Source organism: Ammodytes marinus (genome assembly GCF_949987685.1).
Source record: "Ammodytes marinus genome assembly, chromosome: 6".
Classification (NCBI taxonomy): domain Eukaryota; kingdom Metazoa; phylum Chordata; class Actinopteri; order Uranoscopiformes; family Ammodytidae; genus Ammodytes; species Ammodytes marinus.
Genome location: NC_137235.1, coordinates 10,388,299 through 10,411,044, shown reverse-complemented (window position 1 = coordinate 10,411,044; position 22,746 = coordinate 10,388,299). Strand labels below are relative to the sequence as shown.

At 41.5% G+C, this 22,746-nt stretch overlaps 1 protein-coding gene across 2 annotated transcripts; it reads left to right on the top strand.

The window, feature by feature from the left end:
• Positions 1 to 15,278: 15,278 nt before the first annotated feature.
• Positions 15,279 to 20,713, top strand: LOC307252387 (dnaJ homolog subfamily A member 3, mitochondrial-like; the record flags this gene model as incomplete). 2 transcript variants are annotated; one of them, XM_080030042.1, is made up of 12 exons in its annotated part: positions 15,279 to 15,480; positions 16,506 to 16,642; positions 16,783 to 16,866; positions 17,026 to 17,238; positions 17,402 to 17,554; positions 17,725 to 17,872; positions 18,005 to 18,069; positions 18,166 to 18,294; positions 18,986 to 19,101; positions 19,382 to 19,476; positions 19,627 to 19,756; positions 19,987 to 20,713. In XM_080030042.1, the coding sequence occupies 11 exons, from the start codon at positions 15,279 to 15,281 to the stop codon at positions 19,740 to 19,742; spliced, it is 1,458 nt and encodes a 485-aa protein (XP_079886168.1). In that variant the 3' UTR covers positions 19,743 to 19,756; positions 19,987 to 20,713. The 2 variants fall into 2 exon arrangements, with proteins under 2 accessions (XP_079886168.1, XP_079886169.1); XM_080030043.1 differs by lacking the exon at positions 19,627 to 19,756.
• Between the last annotated feature and the right edge of the window lie 2,033 nt (positions 20,714 to 22,746).

Below are 22,746 nucleotides of genomic sequence, written 5' to 3'. Positions count from 1 at the left end.
GAGACGTTTGCCAGAGCATTTCAGACGTGCTTCGGACAAAGATATCAAAACATTAGGAGGCGAATATGAAATCTCTCCGCCTCCCTCTTTTCCTCTTCTTTGATATGTAACATCTTGTGGGCATCTTGTCAGCTACTCCTTACTGAGATCAAAGCGCTACCTCTCTCACGCAGAGATATCATTCTTTATGAATTTTTTTGCGGGTTCCACCACAAATCACATTTGCCCTCTGGCTTTGATATGGTTGTCCTCCCCGACAGGAATTCGTTTCATACTTCCCTCCTCCTCCTCTCCTTCTGTTCTTCATCCCTCTCTCATCGGGATACATAATAACGGCATCAAAACTTCAATCCGGGGATTGAGTCGAATCATCCCTGACTTCAAAAACATAAGATATCCATCTTGGCAATGGTGAGTTTAGGTCTTGTCTTTCTTATTGGCAAAGACCCAGTGGGTTCTCTCTCTTTTTCTTTGTTCTTTGTCCCTTCCACCCTGCATCCTTTTTTCTTCCACCTTGCTCTCTCACCAGGCTCTGCCCTTTTATCCCCTACCAACCAGAAGAGTACAATAAGTGGGATCAAACATTGGGGAAGTAGGGAGCAAAGTGTCTCTCTGTCTCCTAAACTTAGGAAGGATTAAAGGGATAGTTCAGTATTTTTGAAGTGTGTGTGTGTATGAGGTACTTATGTTTTGCATAGTTAGTCTGTTACCTTATAGGGATGGTGGTCAGCGCAGTCATTTTAAGGAGTTTGGATGAGACATCGCTGTAGCAGTAGTCGGCTAACAGTATACTGTTGCAGCGGAAGAACAGATTTTTTTTCCACGTATACAAATGCAGAACGTAAATATCTGTTTAATTGTATGCTAAATTTAAAGCTGGGAACACACTGCACTGGCCCCCTGCGGCGGTTGGCTGCGTGAACGCAGGAGGCTTGCCGCTTGGTCATATTGGGCCATATATTCCTGACGCCGAGATCAGACCCGTCACACGGGTGCAACAACAACTATAACTTGGTCCAGATGTGCCAAAAAATACAGATGTAGGTAGGCCTACACTGTGTAACCAGCGGCAGTCATGTCACAAATAACATTAAAACAGCATGGCGCACCCCGATCGCAAATACACACACATTAACAGCAATTCAGCAACATACTAAACACATGCCTTGTGTGAATGTCGAAAGTTAGCCTGCTATCGGTATATGAATGTGTGTGTGAATGGTAACGTGGGAAAGGGAAACAGGTCTCCCTTGTAAAAGAGTCTTCGGTCTCAATGGGATTTACCTGTATAAATAAAGATTTAAAAAAAATAATAATAATTAACACCAGCAGTGTGTGCTCAGCGGCAACAATAAAGGCAGACATCAGCCTACCTGAAAGTGAAAGTGTGCCAGGTCTGGCGGAGGACAACACCGATGCTTCGCTGTAGGCTACTAGGAATTCCACACCGACACTGCCGTCAAGTTTGGGTTCATATTATCCTCCGGAACAGCACACAGCTGGGTGAGTTTCACTATGCTAACCGGCGCTACCTTGGCTAAAGTACAACCAACAGCTAAACAGATGCAAAATACACATATTTGCAGAATGTATTGGAAGCCCAATGTCCTCACTCCACACGTCCACCTCGTCTTGCAGACCACCAGGCAATTTCACCGCTGATTGGCTATCGCGGCGCCAAAAAGATAAATATTTTCATCTTCTGCGTTTGCCGCATATGTTGGCCGCGCCGCAAATGGTAGCACCTTCGATTCACGCGCCTCAAGGAGGCGCGGCCGCAGGCCGGCGATTCTTGGGTGGACATGCGGCCACGCACTAGTACATTGACTTTGTATGTAATCTCGCCGCGCGGCCAGTGCGGTGTGTTCGCAGTTTAAGATTTTGTTCACTGCTGATTTGCGGACTTATACACTGCACTGCACTAGTGGACAACCTTTGCTTTGGCGCTCACACATTAAATACACATTTAAGGTACTTGTACTTAAGTATTTCCATTTTACCTTTACCTCTACTCCACTATGCCTGAAAGACAAATATTGTGTCTAAACTGCTCTTGTCTGACAGTTTAAGTTACTAGTTAATTTTTTTCAGATTACAATTTTTCATACCCTTCCTGCCCAGGTTGCCTCTGAAGCTACTTTTTAAGCTAAATAAACTATTTAAACCCCCATTGGATCCCCCTTTTACTTAGGAGTACTTTGATACTTTTATGTTCCTTTTGCTAATAACACTTACTAATTTATTGAATCAATTTGTATTTTCACAGTGTGCTATTTTATTAATTTTAGCCATGATTGTCATACAGTATATGATTTTGACATCAGATCAAGAGTAACTTAAATTGACACACACACAACAATTTCTGCAAAATGCATCGTTATTGGCCCCAAGAAAGACAAATATATGATCTGACGCCACTGTTTTCATCCGATCATCATTTTACTGTGCCTTCCAGTAATAGAAAACAATTGTGGTCATAGTGAATAGAAACCTACAATGACTATTGGTAGGAAATGGGAGGCAAACAGCGGTCATGCGTCAAAGGCAGATGTTGTTGACCAATGCATCCAGCCCAGCTTCCCCCCCCCCTGTGGACAATGTAGCTTTGTAATAACTTCACTTTAGCCTACTTTCTGAACTACTCCACTCTGACACTCCTCATTCTTCTTCCTCTTCATGTGAAGGTGGTGGCAGGTTGGCGCAGGGGTAAATCAATAATGGGCGGGTCACAGACAGGAACTTTTATTCCTGCTGTGAGTAGGAGGGCAGCGGGTGTCACATCTATCATGATCCCCAAAGAAACAAACAGCAGGGGCCCGGTGATAACGGTGGGAATCCTGGGCTCTAATCTCTATGAAGAGAAGCATATGTGCAGGGTGTGTCCATACATTTATCTAAAAGTCACCACTTAGATGTCAGGTAGAATTTATAGCTTGAGTTCAAATAATTAGTCTGTTGGTTTGTACTGTTCTCAAACAGAGGATTTAGCGTTCTCTAAGCTAAAATGGCAACATGCCACCCTATGAGTAAGTAAAAAAACTGAAAATGACCTTGTGTTAAGGTTTAATTATTGGCAAATTGCGAGTTAATGATTATAATCGTCTTCGTAAATCTTCATCCTCACTTTTCTGTGAAGTTGTCTTTCTCATCCACTGACCTCAAGATCCCCGTATCTTCCCCCTCCTTTCAAAATGACTCTTTATCTCTTTATCTTCTCCGTGATTCCTCTCTCGACCTCTTCTCCTTCAAAACATCTGTTGAAGTTTTTTGGGTGCTTTGACAATTTGAATTTATTAAGTCTGTGTTTCATTAGGCCTGCATTAAAGGAACATTTCTACTTCATTCCTCTGGTAAGCTGATCTGGGCTCAAAAGTTCACCTGCTCACACTAATATATATATATATATATATATATATATATATATATATATATATATATATATATATATATATATATATATATATATATATATATTAATTAAAATATAAATGATGCAAGTGCTGTGACTTCTCTTAACTTTCCTTAAAATGTCTCCAGTGTGATAACAGAGGAGGGAGATTCATTACTACTATTAAAAACAAAATTTTGGAAATTATTTTAGGGAAATTAGTAAATAAAGACAGTCTTTAACAGATTTCTAATTGTTCTACCATATGTTTAAAAAAGCACTTGAATTGCTCTGTCGCTCTCATTTTAAAAACCTTAAACTACGGGGTCAATCTCCCTTTCTCAATTCAACCCTTGGTCAAACAGGAGGAATTCTAGCTACGACTTTGTGTGAACCGTGTCGCTAAAACCATTCAAACTGACAGGGGAAAGTGTTGTCCCATCAACACACTATTGGCTGGCCTTTTTCTTATTTATTCAAACGTCCGTTCTTCACAGTGGCTGGGGGAACGGTGAAAAGAACAATACAAGTCAAGTGTGCAATTACATCTTCAACTGTTGACAAAACAGCTCAGAGAAAGTAACATCCTGCCAAGTCTTGTGTTTTCAACCGTGTTCTCCCTCCCACCTTCCTCCCCCTCGACACACATCTTTCATCCCTCGCTAATGGAGCCTTGCTCCAGTCGGTATGGGACTTTAGGGAACTTGTCAAAGTCAGCCATCTTTTCCCAAAGATAAAGTGGAGCTTTGGTGGTCCCTTTTGAGAGGCGAAAGAAGAAAAGAAAAGGCACTGAGAACATTAACATACCTGAACCCTTCATCATGCTGCAATTTGTCTCTTTGTTTTTAACGTTCTTGTACCCTTTTACCTCGGTTCTTTGTCATGAGGTATGAGAAATCTGACATGACCTTAGTAATGTCTACCTGTCAACCACGAGGTGGTCACTGACCTGTAGCCAGAGGCTGCACTCTGTTAGAGTCAACCGTCACCTGAGGGCAGGGGGAGGTCAGAATCAACGGGCTGGGCTTGGGGTTGGAGTGATGAAGCGTCACAAAGCCCCGGGCTGCTGCAGGGCCTTTTGGTGTGAACAACCAGCAGGACTCTTTGTCACAGAGATGATGGAGCAGATTGTGACTTACTGGGAAATGGATGCTCGGAGGAACGGGAGCGGTCTCCTTGTGCAAATGAAGCACATGCACGAATGCACGCACACACACACACACACACACACACACACACACACACACACACACACACACTCACATACAGAGTGTTGTAGTAGTTGACCTTCAGATAAGACTAATGGCTGCAGTGACTGGGAAGTGGGTCAAGCTTACATCAGGGCTTCATGCAGAAATCTGTTAACAACCATAAGGCTTCCATATCTGCACCAGATCAGATAATAACAGGATCATACAACACAGTGCTTTCTGTTGTTAGGATTGTGATACCTTCTTTCGAGAGAGACCTGTGAACAAGAGGCAATCTCAAAAACAACACAACTGAGCACTGATCAAGTGACAGTTCATTTCATTTAAAATGTGCATTAAATTAAAAGCATATAAGTAATATCAAGGGACTTCGAGGTTATTGGATTGTATTCTGTAGTTTAAGGTTTAAATGAGAGCTTTTCCAGCAGAGCGTTATAGATAATTCTATTAGACTATTCCGTCATCAGTAGGAAATAAGGAAGTCTGTCAATAGTTGTGATACAGAGAGCATTGGTTAGAACAACATTTGGTTAGTGATTCTTGCTGTGGCTTGCTGAAGAGCGGACACAGTCTTCACATTGGATGCCTGCATGCTGTAGGTGATAGGCCCGGTGCCAAGGGCTGACTTCACTGTTTCTCCTGACGGCACCAACAGCCAGTGTTAACGTATTTGATAATCACAGTTTTATGGGATATCCAAATTGTTGGATCATTTTCTGTAGTTGAAAGGTTTAAAGTAGAGCTTTAACACTTGACTCATCATGAAAGGATTATTCTATGTTGTCAGAAAGGAGGTCTGTCTATGTCATAGAGAGAGTAGGAATGACTAAGACATCTGTTCAGTGATTCTTGCTGTGGCTTGCTAAAGAGACGAAGCAGTCTTCACATTGGGTCCAGACCAGTCATCACTACTTGCATAGGTAATTGTTTAGATGCCAAGGACTGACTTCACTATTCCACCTGATGGCACCGACAACAGGTGTTAACATATTCGATAATCACAGTTTTACATAAAACGGAGCCGGGATATGAAGTGTACATTCTCTTTGTGTGAAGTAGATGACGTCTTATCCACAGACATGATGAATTTAGTGTTAATTCTCCTGACCCGCAGGCGATATCTAATATTGCTCAATGTCACTTAACAAGTCATAGAAGAGAGGCGAGAGAGGCAGAACAAGTATGTTTTTTTCCCCGGGAGTTTTAGACATGACAGATGCTGCGTCTGTTGTCTTTCACTATACACACAGCACAGATAAAACAACCAACGGTAACACTGAATGAAAGTTGGACGTTTGAATAATGTATTCATTTCTTTTCCTTTTCAAAGATATTCTTTGATTCTCAAGCTCTTCAAAGGGGGAGAGTGTAACGGCTGGATCAGGAGGACACAGGCGCGGAGACAGTAACAGTTTAAAGAAGATTTATTTTGGAAGTAACCAGCAGGGGGTTAGGACCGTGATCTGGGGGGGGGGGGAGCTGGCTGTCATGGGGCTCCAGGGAGAGAGCAACGGGGCAAGTCCAGGGAGCTGAGTGTGAGCAGGCTAGAGCAGGCAGGCAGAGGGGTCCGGGAGGAAGTGCTGGCGGGCGAGGGCTGGAGCTGGTGGCTGGAGTCAGGCCGGGAGAGCTGTGGCAGAAAAAACAGGAGTTAGCCAGGAAAAATGCAAAAAGCGGAGCTGCAAACAGGTTAGCTTAGAGAGAGGACTGACTGTGTGGAAACAGAATCTACAATCTGGCAGTGTCTGGAAGGTAGGGCCAGGTATATGAAGAGCAGTTGATTGATGATTGATGGCAGCTGTGAATGCTGGTGATTGACTCCAGCACACCTGACTCCAACCCTGCAATTAGACCAGCACACAGACAAGGGTAAAAGGGAAAAAACAACACAAGGGCTAGAGGCCCAAGCAGGATCATGACAGAGAGGTTATTAATCTCTAGTGTATGGCTCCAGTATATTAGCCTGGCTCCGCCCGCCTACCTACTTCCGCCCAAATTTCATTTTCCCTTCAGTAGTCAGTCTAGCCTGGCACCGCCCGCCTACTACTTCTGCTCAATTTTCATTTCCCTTCAGTAGTCAGTCTGGGTGTGCGGTATATTCTTAGGTTTTCTCCAGACAGATTTCTGCCGGTCCAATCAGCGTACAGGAGTGGCTCAGAAGCCGGCGCATGACATGGTTGGTCGGCAGATCCAGAGTGGCACTGGGTAGATACAATAGTTTTAAACTTCAACTGACACCCGCTTTCAAGTGAGTTAACGTTTGTCAATTGAGCGATTCCAGACCTTCTGTACAAATGAAATGAAGTACGATGGTCTGGTAGAACCAGGTTATAGTCAGTCTGGGGCTGCGGTGAATTCACGTGTTTGAGTTCAGGAACATTTTCGGCCGTCCAATCAGCGAACAGAGCGAGTGGCTGAGAACGATGACGTCGAAGTCGCACTCCAGTTTCAGTTGAATGCTGCGACCAAACGTTATGCGTTTGGTTGGCTGATCCAGAGTGGCACTGGGCAGATCCAATAGTTTTAAACTTCAACGGACACCCGCCTCTAAGTGAGTGAACGTTCGCCAAATAGAGCAGTTCCAGACCTTCTGTACAAATGAAATGAAGTACGATGATCTGGTAGCACCAGGCTACCAGTATATGGCTTCAAAATGTGTTGTTATATTTAAGTGGATGCATTTAAACTGTGATTTTTAGTAGGTATGCATAAAACATTCATAACATCAGTATATCTGACAAATATAAAATGTCAGCTAATGTAAAAAAGGGTTAAGCTTCTGTCACTCTAATGTACCCTGCTTTTTAACCTACTTATTATACTAGTCACTTTCTGTACCTTATGCAGTGCGGTTCACACAGGGCTTAATTTGTATTATAAATGCAGTTATAATGAAATGTAATGGATGTGGTTATAGTTTCCATGCAGACATGTCAGAGAGGAAAAGAAAGAAGGAGAGCAGCCCCAGCAGAGCTCCATAATGTGAAAAAATGCATGAATGTGAAGCCGGGTGGCGCTGAAAACAAACATTGTGCCAGCATGATTTTTCTGAACATAGCATTTTAAAAGTATTTGATGCAGTCCGCAACTAACTGCAGTTGGGAGTGCATATGAAAACACATTAGTGAGAAAGGACATTAGAGTTTGTTAGTGCAGGTACAGCATGTTCCCAGGATCAGGCTGGAGCCGTTCAAATTGGCCGGGATAAGTTTGGCCTGGTTAAAGAGTCCTGGGAATGGCCCAGTCCACAGTTTCTGAGTGGGTGGCCTCTTCCAGATCTGCACACGGTTCCATATGCCATGCATCTCCTTTATGCATGGACATACAGTGACAGGCTCTGCAAAATGCACACCAAACACAGTGTGTTTCACTTATTGAGAGATTTTATCAGTTAATATGAAAATGTTTCCCCCGTGGAAACCACCAATTGGCTAACCACATAAATTCTCCTCAAACTGGAAGCCCAACTGCAAACGCTTTGAACAATCAACCGCAAGACGTCACAGCTCCATTTAAAGGGCTCCAGGGCTGAGATTGAGTGAGGGATAACGTTCAGTACAGTGATAGAGGGATAAAAACAGAAACAATGAGGAAGGAACTTTCAGATTTTCCACAGAAAGATAATGAATTTCGATTTTTAAAAAAGCATCACAATGGTTCTCATTCATTGTAGTCTAGGATCTGTTTGTAAGAGAATGGCTTGATTGTTTGGTATCTAACAAGGTGCACCTTGAACACTTGATTTCTTTCAATGCCACAATTTGACCAAACACTAGCTTTCCAAGAACATTTGCAAATAATATAAAGAATATTTAGAGCACCTCATCAAAATGAAGTTAAGTTTAGATAAACAATAGAGAGATAAATACAGTTCTATTGAGCAATTTTACTCTTTGGTTCATTCTCAATGCTCTCATCTGCGTAATTTTCTTCAGCTGCAGCTGTTTTCAGTGAAAAAGTAATACTGCCTCAGAATATTGGTGGCAATAATTTGCTGTGGGCCAAAAACCACTGGCAAGAGCTTCTCATTTGAAGCAGCAGATATCCATCAGTTACACACACACACACACACACACACACACACACACACACACACACACACACACTCATGCACACTCGGGCTTGGGAAGAAGAGAATTAGAGGGAACCACAAAGACATTTACGAGCAGCCCCATGGCAGCCATCACTTGAAGCAGGGCCGCTGCCATGGAACCACAGGGGCAGAGAAACCCCCTGTCTGTTGACTCTGCAGATTAGTGACTTAATATAACCACACAAAGACTGCCTTTCTCTCTGCTGCACTCAGCGTTTATGCTGAAGAGGGAGCCGACGAGTAGCCACAGTGCTTATATATAATCTACCCATCTCAATGAAGTAGCTACAGTGCAGTTTGTTCATTGTCATCAATGGACATTAAAGAGAAGAGATCCTAAATAAATAAACTGCAGAGAGCGTGTGTGAAAATCAGACCATTGCACTAATTTGATGTGTATATAGATCCCAGCCTACCTCCGCTGATTTCCACATAGTAAAGTAATGTTGCAATCATAATTACACAACCCACCCAGATGATTGATTTAATTACAAAAAAACACGTGGCGTAGTGAAAATCTGCCAAACCGACTATGGGCGGGACCTGCTACACACTTTGCAGCCTCAAGGTATAGAGTTTTGTTTTGTAGTTTAACATTTTTGAACAAAGATTTGAAATGCAGTTTCACTCATGGAAAAACGCAGAATAAAGGTCCAGCAAAGGTTAAAACATGCCACGTCACTCTTCTCCAGAAGACCAATGCTTTACTAACTAAATATTCACAGCTGTTTTGCTTTCATCAGGGTGAGTTATGAAGGTGAACTCTGGTCGAAAATGCAACATGTTCCAATTTTGATGGATTTGAACATGTGTGTATGCATGTATTTTCCTTGAGCAGTGGCAGACACACTTGTAAGAGCGTACACACACCCTGAACTTTTTTGTTTGTTTGCTTATACTTAACTGAAAGAAGAGGTCAACACTTAAGGTGCAATAACTCTATCATATTTTCTGTAGTGGGTATTGAACCAACAATCGTCCTGTAATTTAAGCAGTTTTCCTTTTTATCTCCCCTTAAAAGTAAGCTTATGGGTGTTAACGGTTGTTATGCCACACTGTCTGACTGTACCATTTACATTCAGTGACAGCTTGCTTGAAGCCAAATATGATGATTCCATTGATTAAAATAAACCCTCATCCATCGGAAATGGAAATATTTTTGGTTTCTTCATTTTATAAAATTTCTCTTAAAGGTCACATATTATGCTAAATGCACTTTTTAAATGTGTTTTAACATATCCATGGGTCCACGGTGTGCCTAGAGACTGCCAAAATATAACAACAAATAACAATCTCTCCTGTTCTCACTCTCCCCCTTTCTGAAACCCCCACCCCTCCCCCCAATATACTCCAGTAAGAATTTCCCCCTTTTCTGACCTCACAAACTGGAAAGCCAGAAGCTTCCACTGTGCAGCCCACACCCCTATTTCTTATTGGTATTTCTTAAAGTGTATAATATGGGAGCTTTAAAGCTCATTCTGACAAATGCTGTGCCTTTGTGAATTGTGTGGTCTCCACTAGAACATAATTTGGCTGCATGTGAGAAATGACTGGCCCACAGGAAAACCTTTTGGAGATTGAACTGTATAAATGACATGGATTTGTTTTTAAAAATGCCTTAAATTCAAAAAGGTATATGCTCTGAATGACAAAATCTCTTGGAAATGCTTAAATTAAATATTTGAATATACATAACTGTCAGTTCTGTATCAGGAGTACACTATAATTGTCATCTCATCTCATATAATCACAAAGCGTCCTTCAACCTCCGGGCATCAAATCCTGAGCTGAGCTGTGGGATGCTGCCCCTACAGCTCAGACCCTTGGCCAAGACAGGGCCAACAACACCATCTTCTACTGTTGCTCCAAAAACTACTGGAACAACTCCATCATTCATAGCAACCATACTGACGGAGGACAAAACATCAATCCCCTGAGCATTGTATGTAAGCCCCAATTATTCACAGCGTGTTTGCTTTCACATGCTTGGGTTCCACACGTCCTGCAATATGATGTTATGATTCAACACATGAGCTCATCACCGAGTTGATTGGCATTTTATGCTTGGCTTAGGCAGGCGGATGAAACTTATGTGATTAAGGGAAAGATAGAGGGCTGGAACAGGGCAGTGTAATGCAAGCACTCTCAGAGGGAACTGGACTCATATTAGCAAACAAGTTATCTAATATAGGAGTGGGACCACCTACTGTGCATGCAGTTGGAAGGATAAAATATCTCACCCAACTGTTAATATAGGCCTACAACACATCAGTTCAGACATAGCTTACTGGCACGTAATGAGACTGACGGAAGGAAACAATGTAATCAACAGTGATATAAAGAAACAAAAAATATTTAGATACTTAGAATATTTAGTTTGGACAAAGTGTCTGTAGGAGCCAATTAGCACTCTTGTATAAAATAGGAACCAATCTCTGGTTCCACAGTTGCTACCCGGACATAGAAACAGTTTTTGACCACACACAAGCCACGTTACGTCAGGGTCTATGTTTGTATGTTGGGTTTAGAGTTTGTAGCTAAATAAAGTGAAAATAAACGAAACAAATGTTTTAAACTGCAAGGAAGACTCGGACTTTCATTCATCAACAAGGACAAAGGTGCGTCAAGAAATATATCCGCGGCAAAGCAGCTCGGGACCTAAAGCTTGGGCTTGGCCTCTACAGTGTCACTTTGCTGTTCCGAAGCTTGCATTATTCTTTTTTTTTCTATTATTATTTTTATAGCGGAAACATTAACATTTCTATTCAGTCACACATCTCTTTGCAGCGTTGTTTCAGAAGCAAAAGGCAGCTGTTTTCAGCCGTGCAAACCACAAGACACCAAAAGCATTTAGACAAAGTTAGACTTGGTAAACATAGTGGAGCTGAAGAGACAGATATTTATCTACCAAGTGCACAGACGGCGTTCCTGACGTGAATGTATAAGGGATGCACATAGTCGGTTAAACGTCCGCTGCCTTACTAGTCGGCACCAGATCCAGACCAATCGTGCTTGAGTACGGAACAGGGCAACTTGGCCTAGTGTGAGTGCGCCCTATGAGACAAATGGAGAATTTGTTTGAAAGATCTGAACAATGTGGTGCTTCACAGACTAGAACAAAAAATTGCACAGGAAGTGACAAACTGTATTTTAAAGTCAACAAAAAATACCACTCACACATTGTTACATTGGTTTGCAGTTGCCCTCAGTTGCACCATTGTTTACGGTGGAGGTGATCTGTATTAATTGAAGTACTGAAGGAGACACTGCTTATTGGCTGTGGTGGAGGAGTAGACACACACTCACACGTCACACAGAGAGATACTGTGGGACCATTCAGTATTTCAGTAGCACAGTCTGTAACCATAACAGCAGCAGCATCTCCATAACAGATAGGAGTGCGGAGTGTCAGGCCGGACATGGTTTGACTTCTGCTGGCTCTCTCTTGCTGTCGATACACGCCAGGCCCTCCAGCCATATCAGCAGCTTTGTGTTTCTGAAAAAAGAAATGTTGAGATGTTCAATCTCCTCTGGCTGCAAGATCATTTTGTCAGCATTATCTGATGACATAATCTCTTTCTGTGTGGAAAAAAAATACTGTAAATCTTCATGGGTTCTTTCTTTCTACATCTCTCTGATGTTCATACAAGACAGGAACATGTCAGTGGCTGTAGGGGTTCATGACAACCTCACCATCCCAACCTCTTTAGTCCAAACAATCAGTGTGAGAAAGGAGGGGTGCAGGGTGGGAATGATGCACGGAGGACTGCAGGGAACATTGGCATTCTCAAACTAGTTTTACTTTATGCAGGTATATGTATACGGTGACAGGGTTATATTTGTTGTTTGGACTGTATTCACGTTAAAATTGGGCAACAGTACCAGACAACACATGCAACACACATTTACTGTATGTAAGCCTATATACTGTAGTCTATTTGTCAACACATACGTAGGTTCCTATAAAATCACTGAAGCAAGGCAAGACCAGTGTATTTGTTTAGCACCTTTCAAACACAGAGGCAATGTAAAAGTGATTTACAAGAGGTGAAGCAATTAATTCAAGTGCCATTTAAAATGAAAATAAATTATGAAAACATTAAATAAAACACACCTGTTAAATGCATTTGCCAAAGCATACTTCTTTACAGATCCACTTTCTAAAGCAAGTTATGGCTGATTGACTCTCTTTATGTAACAAGCCAAACGTGCTTCTTTTAAAAGTCACTATAATGTACTGCACAATATGTTTTCCTTAAGATTATTTGTTTGCCACATTGACTTTATTGGAAAGATCACAACGAAGGTACAGGAAATGGGAGAGAGAGAGGGAAACAATGCATTGAATGTCACCTATTAGAATGGACGTTGCAATCACACACTGTTTGAGGTATACAGATGTCCCATATAGGACTCATATAGAATCAGTGTGCCTGATTGTATAATCAGGGGATCAACAGATTATTTCTCTTATCAATGTTTGCATAGAGACATGCGCGTCTGAAAAAAAAGAGAAAAAGCCTAGACTGGTGAGCTGAATAGTGTCACTGCAGATGGGCGCTGTGTTTTTCAGCAAATAAGGATTGTATTCAAAATAATGGTGGCCCCGAATGAAAAATTAAAACAGTGAAAAAATTATCATTAATATTATCATTAATATAGGCCTAACTTTCTACCAAGTGTGCCTTTGATGGAGCTGTACAGTAGTAATCTGGGTAAGTGGTGTAATGTTCCTCCATGCCTCTGTGGCTTGGCCTGAGGTATGAAGTAGCCGTGCTGTTGCCTAACAGTGAGGCTGATATACGGGGCTCTATTACCATGGTTCATCATAACCCAAACACACTAATTACAACCATGGCCTTCAAATGAGCACTGTCGCTTTGAAGCAGGCACTTTTCAAATAGATAATTAGGTTATGTGTGTGTGTGTGTGTGTGTGTGTGTGTGTGTGTGTGTGTGTGTGTGTGTGTGTGTGTGTGTGTGTGTGTGTAGTCGAGTGAAGATTGACACCCCTACCCCACCTCCCACTGATCTGATGACTTGACCTTAGACCCTTGATCTCCATAGCCATATAGTGATCATAGAGAAAAAAAGGACCTGAGAGAGGATAAGAAGACGATTTTGGAAATCAGAGCATCTTTTATCAAGATAAGAATCGTAGTTCGCAGTATTTACATTACTGAGTGACAAATGTCAGCCTCCATGGTAATACATTCCACACAGACATACACAGCTGGGATGCTGTTTTGGAGGTCGCCTTGGAGACGGCGGGGAATGGGAAGAGAGATGGAGGGGAAAGTGAAAGGGAGCAGCGTGATCTTCTCTTTCATCAATTCACACTCACTTACACACACATTGCCAGCCATTCAATGTGATCGGCGCGTTAAGAAAACAACCTGACATGAAAGTCTTGATCTTCCTGCTCGGCTTCTGTCCCTTGTTCCACCCTCCTGTCATCTGTGGACAGCGTCTCTTTGCTTTAACCTTGATGAGCAAATATGGGAGAAATTGTTATGGTTTTCTAGTAGCCTAATATATGACACAACTTTTAGAAATTAAACCTCATAACCCTGACAATCTAGGACAAAAGACACATTTGGCACATTTAAAGGTGCTGTAAGCGGAATGGTTCTTTTAGCTAACTTCCTGTCAGTTACTGCAGTTAGCAGTCCCCTCGCTCGTCCCTACGTCACCACATTAATGCACTGCGGTCTTCAAGCAGCAAGTTATATAGCATCATCTCAGATCCATAAGTGTGATAAAACATGATAAAAACCATCAAAACAGACATTGGGAAGGATTTTTACCTGCTCCGCCATTGTAGGCGCATTAACATTCACCCATCTGTCGCCCTGGTCAGCTGAAATTTGTTCTCTGAGGGGGGGCTCACTCTCTCACACTTTGAAAACCCCTGAGCTAATGCATTAACCGGCAGTGTCTACAGGGAGTGTGTCATACACAGCTCCCTGTCGCCATCTACTGTCTCTTTGGCGCATTACCGTAGTATGGGTCCCTAAAATATCCCTCTTAATGGAAGCAGAACCACTTTATTTAAATATGTTACCTTTCAATCAAATCTTTATCCAAACACATTTCTGTAAAGGAAATCAACATCCAAGTGCAAATCACTCACAACTACTGCAGGTTATTTCTACACGTAGCCTTTCCTTTCTCGACATCATTGCAAATGAGGGTCACCCTTCAATGATATCTCGAGTATAACTAAAGGTTAAATAAATACAAATACATTTCATGGAGTATTGAGCAGAAATGTTTTTCTTTAAAGGGAAAATAAAAATATCCAGTGCTTTGGGTCATCGACAGGGCCCTTGGCCTCCAAATGAGGCCACCAAAGAGCTTTCTAATGTGCTCTCAAGAGTGAAATGTGTTCATTTATAACATATTTGCCTACAACATTACCAAATTAATTATGAAAAAAACGTCTAATTCTTAATTATATTGTACCACTAGCTCTAGTTAGGTCTGGCTGTACCATGGACATTTAAAGAAGGGCTGTACCTGTAATATAAATATTTGTGCCGTTTACGCACATGCGCAGACGGCCGCGGACGCCGGTAGTGACGCGACAAATGGCGTCCTCTGCTGTCTGGCTGACTGCTCGCTGGCTATCAGCATCAGTTTCTCCTGCACACCGTAGCTGTCGTTTCTTGACTGTCTCCGCCGGACATGCAGGTGTTTACTCAGCAACGGTACCGGCGTACCGGGGAGGGCTCGCGGCTGGCCGGAGCTCGTGGACACCGGGACATGTCGTGACATTGAGAGGAGTGACAGGTGAGGGAGCTCACTTTAGCATAGCATCTGGAGGGTCTTATATCAGCTGTCCTACACGTAGCCCCAACAGTCTTTGTTGTTTAAATGTCTAAATCCATTTCGTACAGTCTTTGTTGTCTGCAACGTTTGAGTGTAAAGCGAGCTAAAGGCTAACTAGGCAAGTGTGATGTAACTTCTGCCAGGGTTTGCAGTTGTATAACTGCATGATTTGACAATCAACTCTATTGCAACTTGATGTCATATCCTCAATTAATATGCTTTCTGGGATGTAAAACCAACTGAGTGGTTGTGTAGTGCTTGACTATAGTATTGTATTGCTAGTTGTAATCTTGTAATTGGCAGTTGTGAGACTTTTTATCTATGGTGGCCCTGAGGGCCAAAACACTAGACATTTCAGTTCATGGAAAGAGTATGACAAGACTTCTTGTTTTATTTGGACAGAGTTTTTTGTTGTTGTTGCTAGATTGGATAAGCTGGAGGGGTTATCTTAATGCTACTGTGTTGGATTGATTTTATTTCCAGAACAATTATTTAATAGTGAGATGTGATCATAAACATTTGATGCTCTAATAAAGCATTATGGAGTTTGCAATATTACATCAGATACATTTTTCGGTTTAACTTTGTCAAACCATTTCTTTTTAACCTGAGCCACATAATCTTATCTCAGGTTACAAAACATTCAGTGCATTATTGCAGCCCAAACCACAATCGCTTCAGAGGATACGGTTGGGTAAAGTTTTTTAGTTTTCTAGACCTCAGACAATGTTTTCACCTCCTTAAGTATGTATTTTCTTTTTTGGGGGGGGGGTGGGGGGGGAGCTTGCTCTGCATAGATGATGTGCTGAGGGCCTAATGCAGTCATTTTGGACCTTGATGAAACTGCTATGATAAGCTAGCTTCTTTATGCTTTTACTTCTATTTCTTGGGGCTCATTATTACATTATTTCTGGTGTCTCATCAGTATTTGAATGCAGGGTAGTACTTTTGAATAAATTATCCTTTCTCGATACTTTTCTCTGCAGACAGGAGATGTCCCCACGGTATTGCCTGTCACTCTTTTCACACCAGCAGCCGGTCTGCAAACAAGCAGGACTTCTATGGAGTCTTGGGTGTCTCCCGCACTGCGTCACAGAAGGACATCAAGAAGGCTTACTACCAGGTCAGAGACACAATTGGCTGTGTCACACTATGCTGCCTAAATACCTTGTTTGTGTGTATGTACCTTTTTAGAACAAGGTTTAAGTCTGATGCTTTCTTATTCTCATCCATAATCTTTCTTCCCACTTTTTGTCTTACCAGTTGGCAAAGAAGTTCCACCCAGACACCAACCCAGATGACCCAGACGCCAAAGAAAAGTTTACCAAGCTGGCTGAAGCCTATGAGGTTACAAAAGCATACATATAAAAGCATCAACGATGATTTAATTCCCTCTGCAGTTACTTAAAAGTGCAGTGGCGCTAATTTGCAGCATCATCTAATTATTTCATTCAAACATGCATGGTGAACCCCGAATGTCCCTGCTCTGCTGTTTGTGGTGTGAAGGTGCTGAGTGATGAAGTAAAGAGGAAGCAATATGACACATACGGAGCGGCAGGCTTCGACGCAGGCCGCGCTGGGGAAAGCCAGCAGCAGCATTACTACAGGGCTGGAGGGAGCAGTATAGACCCAGAGGAGCTCTTCAGGAAGATCTTTGGAGAGTTTACTGGAGGAAGGGGCTTCGGAGACATCAACAGCATGTTTGAACAGAGGCCCGAGGTCAGAGTTTCACCAACATTTTAATATTAAATGTTAAACCATTATTATTATATGCTTATGGATACATTTTTACCCTTATTTAAGGTTAGAACAAGTTACACATACATGCCTTTAATGTAACAGGTTATCGAAGTGTCAATGATCTTCTTCTGTCTTTCCACAGTATGTGATGGAGCTTACATTTTCCGAGGCAGCTAAGGGCGTGAGTAAGGAGCTGAGTGTTAACGTGGAGGACGACTGCCCGAGGTGTGTTGGAAAAGGCAGCGAGCCTGGAACCAAGGTGTCTCAGTGCCACTATTGCAACGGCACTGGCATGGTGAGTTTCAGACCTGTGCATGGTAGCATTATAGTTAGCAGGGTCTCACTCGTGGAGCTGTATTCAACCTCTTCAGGCTCTAATTCCAGTTTTTCACTGCAAGGTTCCACTGTGCTATTAGCCCGCTGCATTAGAGTATATATAACCTTGTGTGTGTCGCCCCCCTGTAGGAGACAATCAACACAGGCCCCTTCATGATGCGCACCGCCTGCCGACGCTGCGCTGGGAAGGGATCCATCATAAACACTCCCTGCGCACTGTGCCGAGGGTCAGGCCAGACCAAGAAGAGGCAGACAGTCAATGTGCCGGTACCTGCTGGTAGGTAAAAGTGAAAACACGTTTGAAGCATAGAGTCTCAGCTTATCACAGTATATTTGGATTGTGTGTCAAATTGCTGTTGACTTGGATTTGGAAAGTGTTATTCAATGAAGAATTGATATGTTCTCATAGGAGTGGCAGATGGTCAGACGCTGCGCATGGCGTTAGGCAAAAAAGAAATCCTCATTAATTTCAGGGTGAGTTTCTTTAATTTTATTTCTAAGCACGTTAGTTATTGAATGCTTAAAATGTATTGAAGTTTGATGTGTCATATCTGATATTTCTCTGCACAGGTTCAGAGAAGCCCAGTGTTCAGGCGCAACGGATTAGACATCCACTCAGATGTGTTGATCTCTATAGCTCAGGCCATCCTGGGGGGCACAGCCACAGCACAGGGCCTGCATGAGACCATCAACATAATGGTGAGTAGGGCGGCACCATTTGGACATTATACAGCATCGCTCCACAATCTCCTTTAAGAATTGTAAAGCTGTTCTTCCTAACAATATACTGCCAACTGAAACTTGCCTACATAGAACAGTTATTGTTAAAGGCTTAGCATGAGTTCTGTTATTTATGGATACATCATGCACAGTGTGTGTCAGCTGTGTGATTTGTCATATTTGTAACACTTTATTTTCCTGAATGGCAAGTGTTTTCTGAAGAGTAAAGCAACTTAAGTTAGTGTAATAAAGAACTTTGCTTCACTGCACTTCTAAAGTCATGGCGCTTAATGCACCCTTACTCCAATGTGGCCTATGAAGTGTCCAACACTAGATGGAGAATTTCCTCACAGTGTGCCTCATTGTGCATTCAGTATGTACATTATATGCTCAAATCCCTGATTGATACATTTGTTGGTACTCTTACTCAGACCATGTGAACCCACAAATGATAAAGGCCCGGCCGTTATATAAATAAAACACAACTTTAACTTAATGCAGAGCATTTTAAAGCACACATTAAAATGATAGTAAACAATATGTATAACCATTTACTAAGGAATGGGCCAAATGTATTATTTCTGGATGTATCTCTCCGACACGTCTTAAATATGTGTCCTACATTTTCTGTTGTCTTTTCTCTGTTTCAAAGTCATGTGTTTTTTTTCAGATCCCTGCCAGCTGCCAGGCCAACCAGGTGATCCGGCTGCAGGGGAAAGGCATCCGGAAGGTGAACAGCTACAGCTATGGAGATCACTACGTTCACATCAAGATCAGAGTGCCAAAGTAAGAGCCACGTAGATGTGCTATAAATCTCCCCACTACTCAAAAAGTCTGGGTCTTAATTGTAAATACATTTTAATAATTGTAAATAAATGGCAATTCTTAGTGTCAGTTGTTGCAGGAACAAAATAATAACTGCAGTAACTTGATGGACTTCTTTTTAAGTATGTGTGACTATATCTCCATTGTCCATGCTATGTAAGTGTATACAAGTGTACTTTTGTTGTCTATTTTTCTTGACTCAGTTTCATCAAGTCATGTTTCTGATCTCTTGTCCTTGCAGGAAGTTAACTCGTAAGCAGCGCTCTCTGTTGCTGAGTTATGCTGAGGACGAGACGGACGTTCAGGGCACTGTCAGCGGTGTCACTCCTTCTGCAGGTCGGAGTTAAAAGTTCCATTCCACCATTGTCATAATATCACCTCACTCTTGTATGCAGAGAGATACTTAGACAGATTCTAGTTAGTCAGTCCCTGTGAACAGCATTAGTGCCAGTAGTAGTAGCTAATGCAGAGTGTGTTTGTGTCCAGGAGGGGGCAGCAGCACTTCAGGCTCTGGTTCCAAGGCCAGTTCAGAGGAGGGAAAGGACAAGCAGCAGGAGGAAGAGGGCGGCTTCTTCTCTAAATTAAAGAATTTTTTTAGCTGACACTCAGGCTGCAGGTGGGAGCTTCAAACAGTCACAGAACATCTGACATGCAGACAAATAAACATTACATTCAGCATTTTCTTATTGGGTGGTTAGTCATTATTTTTTTAAGAGCATATTGGTTAACATTGGGATACTCTTTGGCTCAATATTTTTAAAATCCTTGCTCAAATATTGTCTCCCCTGACAAGAAACTGCTCCAGTTGAATGTCAAAGTTTTTAACTGGTTTTCTTTTGTCTCCAGGCGGAAAACCCCGGTAAACGTGTTTAAAAATCCACTGAATGGCCTCCATGCTGTCTCCTCCTGCTGTGGTGGGTTGAGCAGGGAGGAGGAAGAGAGAGGCAGAGTGGTATTTGTGTTGACACAGTCTCACATTGTTGAAGCTGCGGTCGGCAAACAGACCACGTAGACGTCAGGTCCACCCACTGGACGTCACCGCAGACAGGTGCTGAGTTGAGAAACTCAAGAACTGTTGGAACAGGAACACTATGGCGACTACAGAGGACTATTGTGGTGTAACCAAAGACTGTGTGTACCTCTCCTCCCTGTGTTTGAATATGCACACTTTGAAGCACAAAGTGCTTCTCAGAGAGTAATAACTATATTAAATTAATCCAGGAAATTTGTCATTAAAGTAAAATTATTTTATTGTACTATGGACATCCAGACCACACTTTGGCTTTCACTAAGGTACGGTTTGTGCAGACACCCTGCAGGCTAAATAGGACACTGATATGAGCAGCAGCTCATTGTTTAGTGCGCAGTCACCATACAACTCCAAAGAATAAAAAAGACTAACCAAGACAAAAGAATTGGGTAAAAACTAAAAGTTTAATTTGTTTTAGAAAATAAAAAACAAGACTGTTTTTTTTTCACTGTAAGTTAAAACTTATAAAATCCACTAAACACGCTGTGAAATGTTTTGGAAGAATGTTCTTATTATATCAAGAAATAAAAGATGTGAACGGTTGTACTCGGCATGGTTTGTTGTATCTGTGTCTGGCCAAAGAATGGTGCAATTACTTCATTACATTTATTTTGAAATTTCTTTCATTTCAGTCATTATTTTAACTAAAAACTATTTTATTGTAATACCAACATTCAACCATAGATGGTGGTGCAAGTCAGGAATGTCATGGTTTGTCCTGGTTGAGTGTTACACCAAGACTGTACAACTCTATTTGACAGTCAAACCCCAACCCACTCTCTGTTTGATGAGTTCAGCCACCCACTTCATCACCATGTGCAGCGTCTGAACAGAAGCTCTTGTGAAGGTCATTGGGAACATTGGCTTCAGACAGTGGGGTTTTCCAACTGTGCTCTGACTCAAAGTGGTCAGTTTTCACAAACAGGACTTGTGGTGCCTAAGAGGGGAAAGTTATGACTTTATATAAAGTCACATTTACATAAGCATATTATCTGGATTCTTTCAGTACAACTGAAAGAAACAAATCAGAATATGTTAGTAGTTTGGTAGTAAAGAGTGTCTATTCAGGGTAAATCTTAAATATATCAATTATTCATTATTCTAGATCCAGTCTAATCACTCACATCAGTAGCAATACAATTATATAGATAGCAAAGTTCACACAAGGCAGCCTGAGCTTCCTCCATGCCCTTCTAGGATTATGAGAAACCTACACATTACCAGCATTCCCAGTCATTATCTTGTCATCATACTTGTAAATCACCCTTGGTAACGGTTGCCATATACTGAGGTTGCCATATACTGAACCATTTAACTCAACATAATAAATCCTGTGAGGGTGGAAACCCGCTTAGTTTTTAGGATCAAACTGAGAATCCCTATCATACGATTGGCTGAGTGATGGAGGGAGAACCAACATAAGTAGGACTAATCTTCACCCAGTGTAGGTTTAATTTGTATTTTACAACAGAGGCAATATTGTTGGAAAGAAGATATATATTTATAATGCTTCTTTAGTCCCCACAAGACAAACCAAAGTTAGTTCACAGCATAGATAGTAAGTAATAGGTTCACAGTCAATTAGGAAAAACAGGTAACAGTGTTCTCAACCAGCAATGCACAATTCTTGGTTTAACCTACTATAAAAGCCACTGGAAGCCCTCGTCCTGTTTGCCAGATTTGACCTCAGAACAACAGGTGATGTGGACGTGCTCAGATAAAAAAAAAAAATAAATTCTGTGTCTTAAGTTGAATATAAACTATTAACCTTCCTCCTGTGTTAACTTCCTGCTACCATCCATGGTGTTAGCGGGTCGGTTTCGACCCGTGTCTGAAATCAGCTGTAAAAAACACTAAAAACAATTATCTATCATCCTTTTTGTTTCTCATCTCTTGGTTACCTTGTTAGGCTTCCTTATCCATGAAAATATTGTTTTTAATATTTTTGGTGTAGGAGACTGGGCCTTTTTTTTGTCAGTATGCGCCTCAATTTCAGTTTAAATTTTTTTTAAATTAACCTTAAGAGAATCATATATATAAATATTTGGTTGTTGTGTTACCTGATTATTACTGAGGGGTATGAGAACACATTTCTTAACAAAATTTGTTTTATTTATTTTTTCATATTAATATTATTGACCTTTTTAACATCTATGGTGTTACCGGTCAATTACGACCCATATATATTTATTTCAGAAAAGAGCAAAAAAACTTTTATTTCAGCATTATACAAACACACAATGAAAACCAGAACAAGTCACAACACAAAATATAGATTTGTAAGGTCAAATAAACAACAACCAATCAACAAATCAAACTAATCGAAATCAATTACTAGCTCCAAAACTAGTAAAAAGAAACAGAAAAAGAAAGTAAAAGTCTCTGTGTGCATGTGTATGTGTGTGTGTGTACAGATGTGTGACAAAAAGCAACACTTTTAGTGTTCTTTGCAGAGATATTTCTTGCAGGTAAAGCACAATCCGTTTATCTTTCTGTCCTTAGTGCTTCGGCAGACCTGACACCTCTTATTTTTAGAATCAGGTGGCCATTTTCACCAAAAACATGATCCAGAACTT